We start from the raw sequence: 17,539 nt of genomic DNA, 5'->3' as shown, positions 1-17,539 counted from the left end.
CTTAAACATTCTATGAATTCACATTATTATCAGTTCAGGAACTTATAAATTTGATATTGCATAATTGTTTTACCATCAAGGAGATTGAAACTCTTTAAAAAACAAATAGAAAAAGGCAAACGAACAGTACTTATCCTTCAACCACTTTTTTTTCACTTTGGGCAAGTATTCCCCCAAATTCGCGCAGCTAGTGATGATTCATTACAACAATAGTTTAGCTTAGAAAACGTTTTAGTTTATAACAATAATTGTGTAACAAAATGTTACGCAAATTTGGTTTAAAAACTTCCAAAAAAAGTTTAGTATAACATTTTCATTTAACTCTTGTAAATATTCCTGAAACCTTCTAAACATGACACCCCTGGAATATCTTAAAAATTAGTATAAATATTTTGGGGAGGTAGGTATATCATGCATGCGATGACCCTTATTTTATTTAAAAGCTTATGTATATGATCAAACTTAATAATTTGCATTAGGAGATTCAGTTCTAACTTTGAATTAATCTTATGGTACTTATTGAGGATATGAAATGTCTAATAAACTAGACAATTTTAGTTAGATACCCTCAATTTTCATAAAATTGTGTATATTCGTTTAGCGGGGATAACAAGTGCTACGTATTACAAACAAACGTTTTTTAAAGTTAGATAAGGAATTGACAACTGACCTTCATATTCAAAAACCACCCATTCACAGGAATTTTTTATAGTATTCTGTTTTATTAGCCACTTTAAAACCTGAACAAGTCGTTTCTTTAAGCAGTCATGCCTTAAATTTCCTTAAAGAAACGACCCTTTTACACCCTCAAATCAGTAACACAGCGATCACCTTACAGACGTTGAAGATGTAAAATTCGTCATTAACTTCGATTACCCATGCAATTCTGAAGACTACGTGCACAGGATCGGTCGTACTGGACGTTCCCAAAGAACCGGTACCGCCTACACGTTCTTTACACCGCAAAACGGTAATAAGGCAGCCGATTTGGTTTCCGTATTGAAGGAAGCCAAACAGGTGATCAATCCGAAGTTGCAGGACATGGCCGATTGTGGTGGATACGGAATAGGACGAAGTAAGTTTTAATACATTTCGAAAACATTGAAAAGTTGTGCAAGTATGGGAAGTATTTCTCCACAAATAAAATGCTAATCCTCTAATTTATTAACATTTTATTTGTGGAGAAAAGTCTTCCCTTACTAACTTTTCAATGTTCCATAACATTTTGAAAATACTTAGTTATATGCTCAATTATTGAATAGAAGATATTATGCTTATTCACGCATTTAGAAGAATTAATGGATTGGTCACAATTATATATTTGTATATTTCTTCATATAATTCAAAATTTACGAGATGTTTAATAATTCTTCCATAAAATTAAGCTAAACATTAGATAAAGTCTCACTAAGCACCCAAACCATATATTTAAAAGTATCTATAAAATATTTTCACTAGTAAACTATTTCTTCTAGATAATTTTGGTGATTTTCAGTGAAAAATCAGTTAAGGTCTAAGAATATCGTACCCAATTTTACATCAGAAAGAGATAGATTTTTTATAGAAAACATAATATTAAAATGATATTTAATAAAAACTAAAACACTATCATTTTTATTATACAGTGAACAAATTCAATAAAAAATAAATGTGGGGTGTTCAAAAAAATGACGAAATGTTTTTCAACAAAAATTTTGTATACAGGGTGTTGCATGTAGCCGTGGTCAATACCAACTGTCTTATTTTAAATGCAACACTCAATATGTGATCACATTTTTGGATTCTACACAAAATTATTAACGTTTTGCTGTATTACATGCCATACTTTTATTTAACTGTTTCTAAGATACGTGGTTTTAAAAATTGCTCTACAACTTATTTTACTAAAAATAGAAAAAAAAACGGATTTCACTTTTTAATACTTTTTTCTGAAAACATACAAAATATGATATATATATATATATATGTCAAAAAATATGAAACAAATGCACAAACGAGGAAGAAGATGGCTGGATTAAAGTCATTCAACGAAGAAAGGTGGAGCATCCCAAAATGCCGCGGCCAAATCCTATCAGAGGGACAAGTAAGAATTTTGCTTTAAAAGTTGCCGATGGAAGTGCTTTCCTGTTTGTATCTGGGCTTGGCCCCTTAGAAACTGCTGAAGAGGTCACAAACTTCCTAAAAAACACCACAAATGTCACTTGTAAATGTGAGAAGATGAAGACCAAATCTGCACATCAAAAGAGCTCCTTCAAACTGGAAGTGCCCCTGAAAGATAAAGCTATGATTATGTCACCAGACCTTTGGGGAGAAGGTATCATTATAAATCATTTTTTACACCTGCAAAAAAGTCCACCTAGCCCTGGAGGACTCGTGCACAACTCCCGACAGAAGCGGGAACATTTTTATCAATAATACATCAAAATTTATGCTCAATTAGAAACAAAATTGAAGAACTGGAAGTGTTCCTTTTGGAAATTCAAGAAAAGGTGGATTGTGTCTGCCTTACAGAGCACTTCCTTTCTGAAAATGAGCTTGAGTCTTTCTACATCGAGGGGTATAAGCATGTGTCAAGTTATACAAGGAAAACCTATAAGCATGGAGGTGCATTGATCCTAACCGAAACATCTATAGACGCAATGGAAAGAAAAGACTTGGTTGAACTATCCATGGAGAGGAGCTGAGAGATTGCTGCCATTGAAATGAAAAGCAGAAGTATGGTTATAGTGGCCCTGTACCGCTCACCAGCAGGTGATTTTAATGTATTTATAAATGTAGTAATTAGCTTTCTTGAAATTTTAACTGTGAACAATAATTTTATCTGTATTACTGGAGATTTTAATACTTTATCAGGAACAACTACATATTTTCTCGATATTTAAAAATCTTATGGGGTTTCACAGGAAATTTTTGAAAATACGAGGCATTTGAATTGCATTGATAATATTTTTGTTAACTTTAGAGATACTCTTGCATCTTCATTAAATGTTCTCGCGGCTGTTCTATCAGATCATAAAGCCATTCAAATTAAAGTTCATTTTCTAAACATGCAAAGTACACCTCACACAAAGCCAATTTTTTATAGACCAATAACACAGAGGGGTATCCAAAACATGTTCAAAATTTTGGAAAGCTTTGACTGGGGTTTTCTTTGCTCCCCTGATACTGTAAATGAGATAGCATCATTTTTTATTGGTTTGTTAGTGAATGCAATGGATGCATCATTCTCAGTAAAAAAGAAGAGTGAGGTGGGAAATCGTCAGGTCTCTTGGTTTAATGATCATTTAAAGTAAATGCGCGAAACCTTGCATTTCTTAAACTCCTTGTATAGCAGTAATAAATGTCTAGAACTTGCAGAACAGGTCAAAATCTTTAGAAAAAGGTATAGGGAAGAAATTATATCTGCAAAAAGGGTGGCAAACTCTCAATATATACTACAGGCTGATAATAGAACGAAAGCTGCTTGGCAGATTATAAATGGCCAAAGAAAGAAGGTGAATAGTGAGCAGCCCGTGGGTCTTACTGCATCCGAGTTCAATACATTTTTTTCAGGTATAGCTAAGGAAACTCTCAAGAAGATTCCACTGGCCACGGTCACTGCTGAATCATTTATGGATCAGGCCTGCCTGTTCGGTGTCCCTGTGGAGGGTTTTTCTTTTAGTGAAAGTTAGGGATGCTATAAGTTATTTAAAAAATAAACATTCTAGACATATATGGAATGAATGTCCTTCTTCTAAAACAATTGAAAGATCATTTAATATATCCTTTAGCAAAGCTTTTAAATTTATGTATAAGGGAAGGCATCTAACCAAGTGGCTTTAAAATTCAAAAGATCATACCAATTTTTAAAAAAGGGAGTAGAGATGATTTAAATAATTTCCGTCCAGTATCTTTGATTCCAATAATATCGAAGGTTTTTGAGCTACTTTTAAAAAGTAGTCAACTTTATATCTATTTTGAACAAAATGAAATCCTCAAAAACTTTCAGTATGGGTTTAGGAAAAAAACAATCGACTGTTGAGGCTATACTGGATCTTCTGGAGTATGTGGTTGAGGGGCAATTTTCTGTGACCTTTCAAAGGCCTTCGACTGCATATCCCATAGGATCCTTCTGAGCAAGCTTAAACTTTATGGTCTGACCCCACCCAGTTTATTACTTCTTGAAATTTATCTTGTTGGACGTGTACAGAAAACCTGTTTGGGTGGAGCTTTATAAGAATAATGCAAAATAACTCATGGTGTGCCACAGGGTTCTATTTTGGGGCCACTCCTCTTTATTATTTATGTCAATGATATCGACAGGTCAATTGAGTCTAGGCTGCTGCTGTTTGCTGACGACACTACTGCTCTTTGCAGGAGCACTAGTTTGCAATAACTGGAGCTGATGCTGGTGGAGGTGAAGTCAGATTTGGACAAGTGTTTCAGTGCAAATAGACTTAGCCTAAATGTCAACAAAACGGAGGAAGTCCTATTTTTTTTTGAGAAATACAGAGGGTTCTAATGTTGAGAGTTTGGATGGGGTCAGATTCTTGGGTGTTCACTTAGATCCTACTATGATATTTGATAAGCATGTGGAGTTCATTGCAAATAAATTGGCAAAACAAATATTTCTTTTAAAACGCTTAAAAGGCACAGTAAATAAGGATGTTTTGTTAATGGTTTACCATGCGCTAATACAGTCCACCTGCAATTATGGTCTCTTGGCTTGGGGTCATGCACCTCAAGCTAGGAGAATCTTTAAACTGCAGAGAAGAGCTCTGAGGGTTGTTGAGGGTCTAAGTTTCAGAGACGATGTGAGAAACTCTTTCGAAAAACTTAAAATTCTTACACTTCCATCACGACATATCTTTGAATGTCTAATATATACAAAAAATAATTTACATAAATATACCCAGAGATCAGAAATTCATACTCACAGCACTCGATAGGTAGATTTCCTTGAAATGCACTTTCTAAGACTCAATAAACTCGTATCTCAACTACTTATTATGCCTCAAGCTTTTTTAATAAACTTCCTAATAATATTAAAGCTCTAAATGGAAAACTTTTTGCTGCCTTAGTAAAAAAATTACTTGCTGATAGAGCCTTCTATAGCTTTGATGAGTATCTACAAGCTCAACTGTGAAAATTGGTGGAAATAAAACAAAAATAGGTTTTAGGAAATTGAAGTTGATATTGGGGTCTCCAAAATTTTAACTGTTTGTAAATTGTGATTATTTTATTTAGTATTTGTGAAATTGTATCTTGGGTGTTATTTTTTTAATATTTTAGATAAGGATTTTAATTTCCAATGTAAAACTTTAATAATTTGTAAGTGAAATAATTTTTTAATATGTATTTATCTACTTATGACGATTGTCTGAATTGACATCTTTTGCTTATGAAATTTGCTTGCTTATGACTTTTGCTTAAGACATTCTCATGCTTATGAAACTTTTTTTGTCATAAGCATGAATAAACTTTACTTTACTTTAAAATTGTTTAAGTATCTAATAAAAAACAAGCATTACTTAAAGTATAAAATATTGTCATGAATTGCTTATAATATATATATATATATATATATATATATATATGCTTTGAATCGGCTTATTTTGACATCAGGAATATATCCTAGGATTTTGTACATACCTTTTAGAGACACCCTGTATATTGCATTAAACAAATTACAAATTTCTTGAGATCTTTGTATTCAATAAAAATTAAAATTTCAATTTGTTGAGTTTCATTTAAAAGAACCATATTTACTTGAAACACGCAGTGACACAAGTCATATTTGACAATTTACTTACAATGACAATATACTTTTTTTTACCTTAAGTAATGCTTGTTTTTTTATTAAATACTTAATCAATTTTAAGTGCATTTGTTCCATATTTTTTTATATGTATCATATTTTGTATGTTTTTAGAAAAAAAGGAATTAAAAAGTAAGAATAGAAAAGTGATTGTCCGTTTTTTTCTATTTTTAGTAAAAAGGCTTATAAATTCATAAAAACAGCAATTTTCAAAACCGTGTACCTTAGAAACAGTTGAATAAAAGTATGGCATGTGATACATCAAAAATGTTTATAATGTTATGTAGAATCCAAAAATGTGATCACATACAGGGTGTTCCATTTAAAATAAGAAAGTTGGTATTGACCACGACTACATGAGAAACCCTGTATACAAATTTTTCTATCCAGAAAGTTTATTTCGAACACGCCCTTATTTATTTTTTATTGAATTTATTCCATATTTTTGCTGTTCACTGTAGTTAGTTTCATTATAAAAGAGTTGAAGGCCAGGGAAATTATAGTTTTTTATTTTACTGAATCAATTTGAAAAGTGTCGCTCAGTACAATTTATCAACAATTTTTCAATTTCTACAAAATTTAGGTAGTTTGTTTTTACTGAGTGTGAGTATGTTTCTAAAAAAGAAATAAGTTTACCAACATTTTTACTATGAACTATATGAAGCGCTCGGGGCAACAAGGTACACATCCACATTCAGTAACTTTTGAGAAAAACTACTTTAAAGGTGGTACAATAAAACTGCACTTTCTGTTACTATTAAAATACATTCAAGTGCGGCCAAAAATTCTCTATAGGGTTCAAATCAGGTGATCGGGAAGGCCAATCCAATACTTTTTGATTTTTTCAGATGGAAACAAGTTTCTCTCCAACATGTATGTAACTGTTAGCTTCTTCTAAGTTAAATTTTACTATATTTATACAAATTGGTTATTGAACACCCAAAAAAATATTTTTTAAGACACAATTTTGTTTGGTTATCATTATTATCAGTTGGATAGTAATCTCTGTTTGCTATAGGTACTCATTGAACTAAAATGACTTTTTGAACGCTTTGTTGTTGACTGAAAATATCCAATATATATTCTGCATAATATTCTTCGAAAATCTCGATTTTCAACAAAATGTGGCTGTTATACCTTGTTGCCTCAAGCCCTCTCATATATATTAATATAATGATAATTTAATTTTTATTAACCAAAGGCCGATGGAGGAGAGCTCCTGAACGTGGAGGAAGTCGCGGCGGTCGCGGCAGGCGATCCCTCTCCCGTTCTCCCCGTAGAGGAGGTCGCAGAAACAGGAGCTGGAGCAGCAGAAGCGGCAGCAGAGGACGCAGCAGGAGCAGATCCTACGATAGGAGACGCAGGCGTTCGTACTCTGACTCAGACAGTAGCTCTTCCAGCAGCAGGTAAAACATCTAAATAATTTAAAGCTTAAAGGCGCGCAGTCGTGTCAAATAAAATTTAATTTACAACTAAAATACAAAAATACTCGTCAATTTTAAGAAATAAATTTGAATTTATGGATAATTGTTGCTTTTTTTTTAATTAGTCGATCAAGATCGAGAAGTCCAGTGCGTTCAGCAGCTAAACCACGATCCCCGCCGGCTGTTGTGAGTAGAGCACCGCCGCCGAGACCGCAGCTTGTGCCCAAGGAGCATCAGGACACATCTCGTGAGAGTCACAATTGAATCAACAAAACTCCGGATTTAATCATAAGCAGATGAATTTGCCGTCCGCGAGGCCCGCTTTTAATGGTCAGCAACAGCAGCAGCAGCTGAATCACGGTCTGAATCAGCCTCCACCTCCTTTGCCTGGACAACAAATGCAATTCCCACAGGTAAATGTTGTTATACCTTATTTCTGCAAGAAATTGTTTTTCATTTTTTTTATTTTAATAATTATTATTACATTATATTATATAAGGTGCCAGATTTTTGGAGTATCACAGTCATTCAAAATCTATCCTCAGAAAATTTAAAATAACCTATCTACTCCGTAAATGCAATTAAATGTAAGCTGTAATACTCTGTACACACCTAATTTGTAACTTAGAAAAAAAAGTGTTTTCTTGCATTTTCAGCAACCCCCACTACCGCCCTCACAACCGAAACTGTCACAGCCTCCACCGCCTCCCCCACCAACCGTACAAGCGTCCACTATGATGAACTTCACACACATACCCCCTCCAACGTACCAGGTAACTAATCAACCCTATCTTGATATATTTATTTAAAAAAAAAAATAATTATTGATTAGCAGCCTTTGTTTTCACAGCCAACTAAGTGAAAAAAAGTTTTTTTTTAATAAATTTACTTTTTCAAGATAGGATTATTATACATGGTTGAAAAGATCTTTTTACATGCTATTTAATGACGTATTTATATATCCAATATGGCGTCCATAAGAAATAACAAAGTTGATTATGGTTGCAAAAAATCTAAAATGCCAAGAAAAATATCAAATACAAAAATCTCATCCATTATTCTCAAAGAGACCAACATAACAAATAAGGAATAAGGAAAATAAACAAAAAAAAGGTCTCACAACAGCGATGAGTTTATACACATCTCGTGAGAGTTTGATTTTTATAATTATAACCTACAAATTTATTGTTTATTTATTTACTATGAAGTTTGTATATGACTTTTAAAGGTTTTTTTATTTAAGGTTTGGTTTGACTAATATTTTGATTAAAACCCCTGCGGATATCGTGGATCTTAATATCGAATCTGATTGGGCTTGGAACAGCACAACTTTTTTCCCATTTAACCGAAATTATATCTATTACCGTTTACGAAATCTCCATATATATCACTTTATCTGGAACACCCTGTATAATTTCTTTTGTATAAAATAAAGAAAAAAAAACAGTTCAAATTATCAAACACATAAAGTTTTAATTGATTTTTATTTGTTTTAGTATCAGCTCTCAGAGTCCCAAAATATGTTGTTTAACGCGCCACCTCCACCACCCCCCGACGACAACCAGTAATACTCAACACCAGAATCAAATGTATTATTATCATCCGCCTCTGCCGCCCACGTCGCATTAAAACGGCCGAGAAAACATCTTTTTATGTTGCATTTAGCTTAAAAGTCAAAAAAAAAAGAAATCATCTCATTTTTTTCGTTTGTGTAATTATTAAGATGAAGTAATTTAGAGGAAACAATATTTAGGGACAAAAAAGTAAGTAATGACTAATTGTGATGTGACGTCGAGAAACAATATTATGGAATACAAGTGATTATGAAGAAGTTTTTAGTGGTTTTGTTTTTACCCCTTTAAATTATGTTTTATCATCATATAATTTATTTATTTAATAAGGTACTCACTCACTTATTTATAGATAATTATTTAATTTTTATTCCCAACTAGCAGTTTTGGCAACAACTACGTAATCGCGACTATAAAGAATACTTTAAAGTTGTGGTTACTAGTCGCGGGAACCGTTTAGGCACCGTTCTGTTACCACTTTTTTACCAAAATTGGGAATGATTTTGCTGTAGCAAATACGTAATTCTATCGTCCCGGGAACTTCTTTTTAACGTCCCATAGTGGTTTTCGGGATGTCATAAAGTAGTAATTGTGCAGTACTAGTTACTAAGAAGTTACTGAGACAATATTATGCAAACATTTTGATTCTCTTTCTTTGTCAACACAAATAATTTTATGTCCGTCTTTATTCTAAGTGATGGCGTTGTATCGGGGTTAATCTACTTCATATTGTATTTAATATAGCTGATATTATCGCTTACCGGAGTGGAAAAATGTAAACGAAGCAAATTTTACTGTTAAACATAGGCAATATAGGATGAAAATAAAGAACGCCTCATTAAAATAATGACTTTTAACAAAAAAATATACCAAGTCTATTTTAATTTTTAAAGAAGGTAGATAATTTTTTTTAATCTTCTTTACTCCTATGAATATAAGAAGTCTATTATTTAATAAAAATTGCATAAAATGTAAAAGTATTCCGATTTTAGCAAATTCATAAAATCGTGCAATACCTTTTCACAAAATGGAGTCAAATAATTTTAAAAAATATGGCGAATTGTTGTTAGAGTTACCAAGAAGTTTCTTTTGTTACTTCAAAGTAAAAATGACTTAGGAATAAGTAAATTCATTCAAAAAAATGCTACTATAAAATATATTTTACTGCATAGTAGAAATAATTACTTTAAGGTAATTTGCTTTAATAGCCAAGGTGGTAAATATTACTTTAAAGAAGAAATAAGGGTAACTATTTCGGTCTTGTTACTGATAATATTACTTCAAAGTGTATTACTGCGTGGTAATATTTTGATGTTCCTATGTAGTCGCAAGAACTTGAAATTTAACTTTGTAATCGCGCTTACTTAAAAGTTCCCATGTAATCGTCGTCCCACCGACCAATATTTTCTACTTTAAGGAACGACGTTGTAAAAGTAATTAGGTCAGGTCGCTAAGCGGTATCAGCTACCATCAGAGTTACCGCAAAGTAATAATTACTATATAGTCAATTATTAAGTTAATATTACGTATTTCTTACTACTATTTTTTACTTGGCAGTTATTTAAACTTATTTAAGATATTTTTTGGTACCAGTTATCGATTTATTACTTGAATAAAGTAATATAGTCAAACAATGTTGTAGCCGTAACTAAAATTGCTAGTTAGGTTAGCTAAGGATATAATGTGGAAAGTTATTATTCCAAAGGGTTAATATCTTTCTTGCAATTAAAAATATGAAAAATCTGAAAGATACGTCAATTTTATTAACCCAACCCTATTTTATTTCTCCAAGCAAAACTTATCGCTAAGTAAATCGCAGTAGTTGTGTAATTTTTTATCGCAAATAAATGGGATTTCATTTTAAGAACAACTTTTCATTTATTTAAACTGTAGAGTATACGTATATCATATACGATTCTGTTTACATAAGGGACAAAAAATTAACAAATGCATTAATGTGTATCAAACAATAATTATACCAAATAAGATATACAAATTAAAAAAAACTCAAGAATACAAATTTGCTCAAAACAAGGATTGGAAAAATAAAATTTATTTTAGAAAAATCCAATGGTGTACTTTTTTTTTAATTAAATAATATTTTCGATAACCCCCTTATAGACGCCATTGATGAAAATTATTTTCTTTGTACCTAGAAAAATGCCCCTTGATGCATAAAACATTGCAAATAAAAAAAAAATCTCATTCCATTAAACGCATCTTATAAATGTCTTTAAACAGTATATAATATACCATACTTAAACGTTTAACATTAACGAAAAAATTTACATGTAATAAACTTTCATGTTAAACGTGAGTTATGTCACAGTCCCTTACAGAAAATGCTGATAATTGTTTATGCTTAACTTGATTTTTTCTTCATATAAATATCCACTACAGTAATGTATGGATAGTCCAAACCCCGTATAATCCGAACGCCCCAATTGCGTAAAATTATTGATTCCATAATCTGAACACCGTGAATTCCGTCATCCGAACTGTTGGTACGTAGAGTAATACTTAATTGTAAGTTTGTTCTTGCAGCAAGACGTTGCGTGATTTTATAGTTGTTTTGACGTGTTTTATGGTTGAAAGTTACCGGGGAAAAGCTGTCGAGTGACGAAAATGCTGTGGAACCCTTTCGTATAGAACTCAAATAAAAAATTGAGCAACTCGGTCTTCCTGAAAAGACATTGGTACACGCAGACGAAAAAGGTGCCCCGGGTCGTCAAATTAGTAAAGACCGAATTACATTAATGCCTTGCGCAAATGCAAGTGGCCGACATAAGTTGAAGTTGCTTGTGATCGGTTAATCATAAAATCCAAGACCATTCAAAAACAGCAACCTACCTGTCTGTTACTGAAACCAAAAATGGGTTGATCGAGTTATCTTCGAAGAATGGTTCCACAGTGAATTCGTACTAAGCGTAAAAAAGTATCTTTAAATTAATAATTTTGAAGAGAAAGCCCTTTTAATACTGGACAATGCTGCAGCTCACAGACCAGGCCAAGAACTAGCCAGCCATGATGGTAATATTCAAGTCATGTTTCTTCCACCTAACTGCACTGCCCTGGTTCAGCCGATGGACCATTGCGCAATGTTTAAAGAATGTGTCGCTTAAGGATGCTGTGTTTGCATTAGCCGAATCTGGGAAGCAAGTGCCTAAAGAACTGGTGAGAAAATCGCGGTGTCAACTTCTTTCCGCCAAGGACATGGATGAAGAAGATTTGATACCCCTGCATGCTTTACAAGAAGAAATATGTGATTCTATTTTGTCAGATGAAGGACCTGATCTAGTGGAGTTAGTGAACAAAGTGAATCGTGCTGATAATCCGATAGATAAAAACAAGAAACAAACGAACAAGATAAAACAAAACAGAAGTTGAAAAATGGGCAAGAGGTGATGACGAGGAAAATTTGGATAGGGATCTTAGAAGATGACGAGATCATTGCTAATGTCGCGGGAGAAAATCAGAAACCTGATGACGAGGATGAACTTATACAGAAAATGTCCAGCAAAGAAGCGGTGATCTCATTTGATAAATGTGTACGTTGGGACGATTGCCACTGCATGAAGTGATCCTTCTAAGAGAAATTCGACAGAAGGCTGTCGATTTAAGCATCAAAAAATCTGTTCAAAAAACTCTAGAAAAGTTTATTCAAAGAAAATATTAAGAGGCAATGAAGTCCATATTATGTATGCAGTTAACTGGTTTCTTTAAAAATCGTAATTATTTTTCTTGTTAGATAAATTTTTACTGAATCTTTTGTTTGATTTCCTGTTAAGTTTATTTTAATTTTGACATATTATGCATTTATGTATGCACATAAATAAAGATTTTTAAATCCATTATGTGTCCAAATGTTTTATGGTGAGAGTGTTCTGTTCGGATTATCCATACATTACCTACTGTATTTGTAGTTTTTTTGTCAGTTGAATTTGTAGTTACGCTAAGTTTGTACGAAATACATATTGTATTTTTTTTTAAAAAGGCGTTTGTTAACTCATGAATAAAACATGACAATATTAAATTCCTCAACGTATCATGCGGACATTTTATCCGATATTTATAGTTGAAGTTTATCAAAAATAAACAGTTATTTAACCATGCTTGTGTTAGCTGATAACGCCATATTATAAGTTTTTTTTTGAGGAAGAACAATCGAATAAAAAAACCAATAGTCTTCTAGAAAAACTCAAAAAGTGCATTTTATTTATCAAACTCTGTAATTACAAAGTCCACCTATTTATTTAACAATAATTCAATAAATTACAACAATATAGGGTACGGAAGTCTGGTTAGAACAAAATTTATTATTTCAACTGAAAATTTCATACATTCATAAACCCTTTGTACCAAATCAAAAAAAAAAACTCAAAGTCATGTCTCAACCCGTTCCACCAGATCCTATATAAAGCTACCACTGCTTTTTATTATTACAAAAAAAAAACTTGTTATTCTCCTAAGGCAGTAAAAAATATACACTAATACGCGAGCGCAGTCGTCCACAGCTTGGCTCCGGATATATTTTTTTTATATAAAATAAAAGTATTTATCACTTAAGGTACATTACAAATCCTAAACAGTTAATACTGACACCAGAAGTGTTTTTTTTTTAAAGAAAACCACCCGCCACTTTACCCCCTTTTCTGACTTTGAGAACGCGCCGTCGCGAGTATAATATTCATTAAATTAATCACAGTCTAAACTGATACAGTTCCCGATTCAGTGGCGCACTATATGTTTTTGTGTTTATACTTATAATCGTTTCCCATTTTCAGTCAGTTTTTCTCGTTTTGTTTGTTGGCTCCTGTGTCAGTGAGGCTTGGGGAGGAGTTAATTCAGATCATGGTTTCACTGAAAGTTAAAAGAAAAAAAGAACAAATTATCAATTGGTAGTATTTTAGGTTAAAATGTTGTATAGACTTAAAAAAACCAATTTTTGTTGATATCTACTAAGATTAACCCAGGATTTAAAGAGTAAACTACAATAGGATGTTTCACTAAGCCGAGACAATATAAACCTAACCGAGATATAGTCGCGATTCACGCTTAGTGAAACACCTTGTATAATACTAAAAAATAAAAGTTTGAACTCAAAAAAAAACCCTGTTAATTTAAATCCCATACCCTACAATTATCTTAAAACATACAAAAGAAATTTTACAATTTGGATTTTACGAAAAAAACAAGTACAAACCGTTTTGCTTAAAACCACATAAGTGGAAGGTATGGGATAAATTAAAAATGTATTTTTATTCAGTAGATACTGACAAAGACATTAATTAGTACGTATTGACATGCAGCGCCAACATGGTCTTTACACGTTATAATTTCAAATATAAAAACAAATCATCAAGATTATTGCTCCCAGTAATAAATCGCAAATCCCAACGCTGCAAATTTACAAGGACAACCACAAATGAGTTTAAATCACAAAACAGCTTTACTACTAATGAAAACTGTTTTGTGATTTGAGGGTCACAATAAAAGTTCGACCTCGAGGACCACATGTTAGTTTGTTAAAAAAAGAAGGATATAAATTGGTTATTTGGAAATAAGTTTCAATATTGCCCGATTAATAATATACAAGAAACTACGATTAACCAGCTCATTTAAAATGTCTTTGATATATCATGGTTAAGGAGTGTTATGATTAACATTAGGTACCAACTTTTCTCAAGTCTAAAATTGAATATCGTAGGACAAAAACTTTCTTATACTTCACCTTTTTACATCATAACCATTTAAACTGGTTAGAAAAATAAAGTCATAAGCAGAATTTTTAAATTTAAAACTCTTCTTGGTTGGGTGCTACACAAGGGTTGTTTAACGTTCAAAATTTTTAAATATATCTATAGTTACAATTAAGATATTTTTTGCAGACCGTATTTTGAAAATAATCATTCTTTAGTTGTTGATAATTTAATACTTTAATTCTGAAGACCAATAAAAAAATCCAATACTTTCTCATTCACTGCTATTATATTATTCTTAGCCCAAGTCAGCTTCAAAAGCAAGAATCTGCCCTTATATGTGTAGCAAACAATTATTAAACCTAAAATATCTTTGTATTTTTTTATTAACTTTGCGATACGTCTGTATTAAATTTTAGAACATTTTCTGGCGATTTAAGGTGAACTCTACAACTTTTATATGTATTTAATTTTTTTTCCATTTCGTATAATAACCTAGCTAGGTTCTGCTAAATGTAAAGAATAACCATGTACATTAAAAATTGTGAAAAAAATTATGTTTTTTAAACGTCTGATTGAGGATATCTCAGAATCCTGATGCAGTAGGTCACATACAGTGGAGAACAAAAGTATGGAAACATTTTATTTTTATACTATTTCTTACATTATTTACGACCAAGAGTAAATAAAACCTGAAAATCAATTTTAGTGATACGTTAAACATAAAAAACGTTAAACTTGTTTTTGCGAATTATAATAGAATTTTAGTGTTTTGTTGTTCACAAAAGTATGGAAACATTTTACATTTTCTTCTACAAAGTTTACTTCAGCTATTGCTTGGCCTTAATTACTTGTGGTTTATTGGCAAGTGCTACGACGCTGACTTTAAACAGAAAATAATTGTATTATACAGGGTGTCAATTTGAAAACTTCCCACCCCTATTATCTCGAAACGGGTTAGGTTTTTATAAAATCGCTAGGACACGTCGATTTTATTATCGAGGGGGAACAATTTTTATGCAGAAATCACTTCGCCTCTTTCAACCCCCTACCCCCCAGAACCTTCCTCTCAAAAATCTTAAATGGCAATAGGGGTTGAGTGATACCTCATTTGAAAGAACTTTTTATTCTCTACATTTTGGCACCTTATTTTTTAAATTTGAGTGCTGCGTTGCCAAGTTAGGGTTATTTAAACATTGTTAAATTACTTATTATTAAACATTATTCCTGTAAGTGTTTTAAATACGTTGAAGCTATGATTTCTATTGGAACGTGTTTGACCATAAAGCGAACCGGTGCTTTTCTCACTGAAAGTGTTTATCAATCCGAAAAAAATTCTTTTGGTCATGAAAGATAAACATTTAATTTTTTTTCTTTTTTGTTTATTTTCGTTTGCAATGAAATTCGTCTCAATACAGTTCGATGATATGATCCGAAATTTAAAATAGTATTTAGTGAACTTTCCTACACGTCAATGTCACTAGGTATTTAAATCAGTTAAAATTTATTTCGATAATTTGTGTGTTATTGTTAGTTACTATGGTATACACGCTTAGGCAAAGAATTGAAATGATTTTTTTTTTTACGGCAGAAGTTTTTAATAATAGAAATCCTAATTGTAATATAAGTCACAGATACATTTTGGACGTAGTAGCTAAATTTAATGAAACGGGTTCAGTTGGAAACAAAAAAAGGGCAAGTCGGCGTGTTTTAAACGAAGATGCTCAAGTAGAGATTTTGGGAACATTCGTTGCAGAACCCACCAATTCTCTCCGTACAGTAGCACGTCTAACTGGAATGTCACATGAAACTGTACGACGAGCATTACAGTTACATAAATATCATCCGTACAAGATGCAAATTTTACAGGAACTTCATGAGGACGATTTTGATAGGAGAATAGAGTTTTGCGAAATTATGTCCAACTTAATAAACACTCGTGCAATTGTGGTAAGCAACATTTGCTTCAGTGATGAATGTACCTTTTTCCTAAACGGCCATGTCAATAGACAGAATTGTCGATACTGGAGTGAGGACAATCCCCACATTTTCAGAGAGGGTGCTACACAGCGGCCACAAAAAATTAATGTTTGGGCCGGTATTCTTAGAAATGCTGTTATAGGACCGTTGTTTATTGAACAAAACTTAACTGGAGAGCTCTACTTACACCTACTTGAAGATGTAATTGATCCTTTGATAACAACTGAACTGGAAAATCAAGTTGGTAACATTTTGCAAGAAAACGAACTACACTTTCAGCAAGATGGAGCTACGCCGCATTATTTTCGGCCAGTGCGGGAGTGGTTGAATAACAGATTCCCTAACCAATGGATTGGTAGAAGGGAACCGATAGAATGGCCTGCTAGGTCACCAGACTTAACGCCGTTAGATTTTTTTTTATGGGGGCACATAAAATCGGTTGTTTACAAAACTCAGCCTGATGATATCGAAGATTTAAAAAGAAGAATTACAGAGGCAAGTAGGGCTATTCCAGAAGAGGTATTTCAGAATGTTCGGGAAGAATTTGAGAATACACTTTATTTTTGTTTGGAGAACAATGGAGAACACTTTGAACACCTCTTAAAGTAGATGTGTTAATAAAATAAATTTTAGGCGTGCTTTTGTAAAGACCATAATTGTAACGGCTATGCAAATGTTTAGTAAAAATAATATTAACCTAAATAACATGTTTCAATGCAAATCATAGCTTTAACGTAATTAAAACACTTACAGGAATAATGTTTAATAATAAGTAATTTAACAATGTTTAAATAACCCTAACTTGGCAACGCAGCACTCAAATTTAAAAAATAAGGTGCCAAAATGTAGAGAATAAAAAGTTCTTTCAAATGAGGTATCACTCAACCCCTATTGCCATTTAAGATTTTTGAGAGGAAGGTTCTGGGGGGTAGGGGGTTGAAAAAGGCGAAGTGATTTCTGCATAAAAATTGTTCCCCCTCGATAATAAAATCGACGTGTCCTAGCGATTTTATAAAAACCTAACCCGTTTCGAGATAATAGGGGTGGGAAGTTTTCAAATTGACACCC

General features: G+C 32.4%; 2 protein-coding genes across 12 annotated transcripts in view; one reads left to right on the top strand and one right to left on the bottom strand.

Annotated features, from left to right (window-relative positions):
* The window catches only part of LOC126750610 (uncharacterized), a 31,565-nt gene extending 22,698 nt beyond the window's left edge, over positions 1-8,867 (top strand). The window contains 6 exon segments of the mRNA XM_050460261.1: positions 839-1,075; positions 6,999-7,203; positions 7,347-7,465; positions 7,468-7,634; positions 7,878-7,994; positions 8,718-8,867. Coding sequence (XP_050316218.1) covers positions 839-1,075; positions 6,999-7,203; positions 7,347-7,465; positions 7,468-7,634; positions 7,878-7,994; positions 8,718-8,789 — 917 coding nt within the window. The 3' untranslated portion in view covers positions 8,790-8,867.
* A 4,109-nt stretch (positions 8,868-12,976) lies between these two features.
* The window catches only part of LOC126747726 (protein LSM14 homolog B-B), a 31,643-nt gene continuing 27,080 nt past the window's right edge, over positions 12,977-17,539 (bottom strand). For all 11 annotated transcript variants that reach the window (XM_050456528.1, XM_050456540.1, XM_050456546.1 and 8 more), the window contains one exon: positions 12,977-13,652. In XM_050456528.1, coding sequence (XP_050312485.1) covers positions 13,650-13,652 — 3 coding nt within the window. In that variant the 3' untranslated portion in view covers positions 12,977-13,649. The remainder of the gene's footprint in view (positions 13,653-17,539) is intronic.

This window comes from Anthonomus grandis, chromosome 2 (assembly GCF_022605725.1).
Source record: "Anthonomus grandis grandis chromosome 2, icAntGran1.3, whole genome shotgun sequence".
NCBI lineage: Eukaryota > Metazoa > Arthropoda > Insecta > Coleoptera > Curculionidae > Anthonomus > Anthonomus grandis.
Note: the sequence above shows the minus strand (reverse complement) of the source record. Positions and strands in the feature narration are given on the sequence as shown.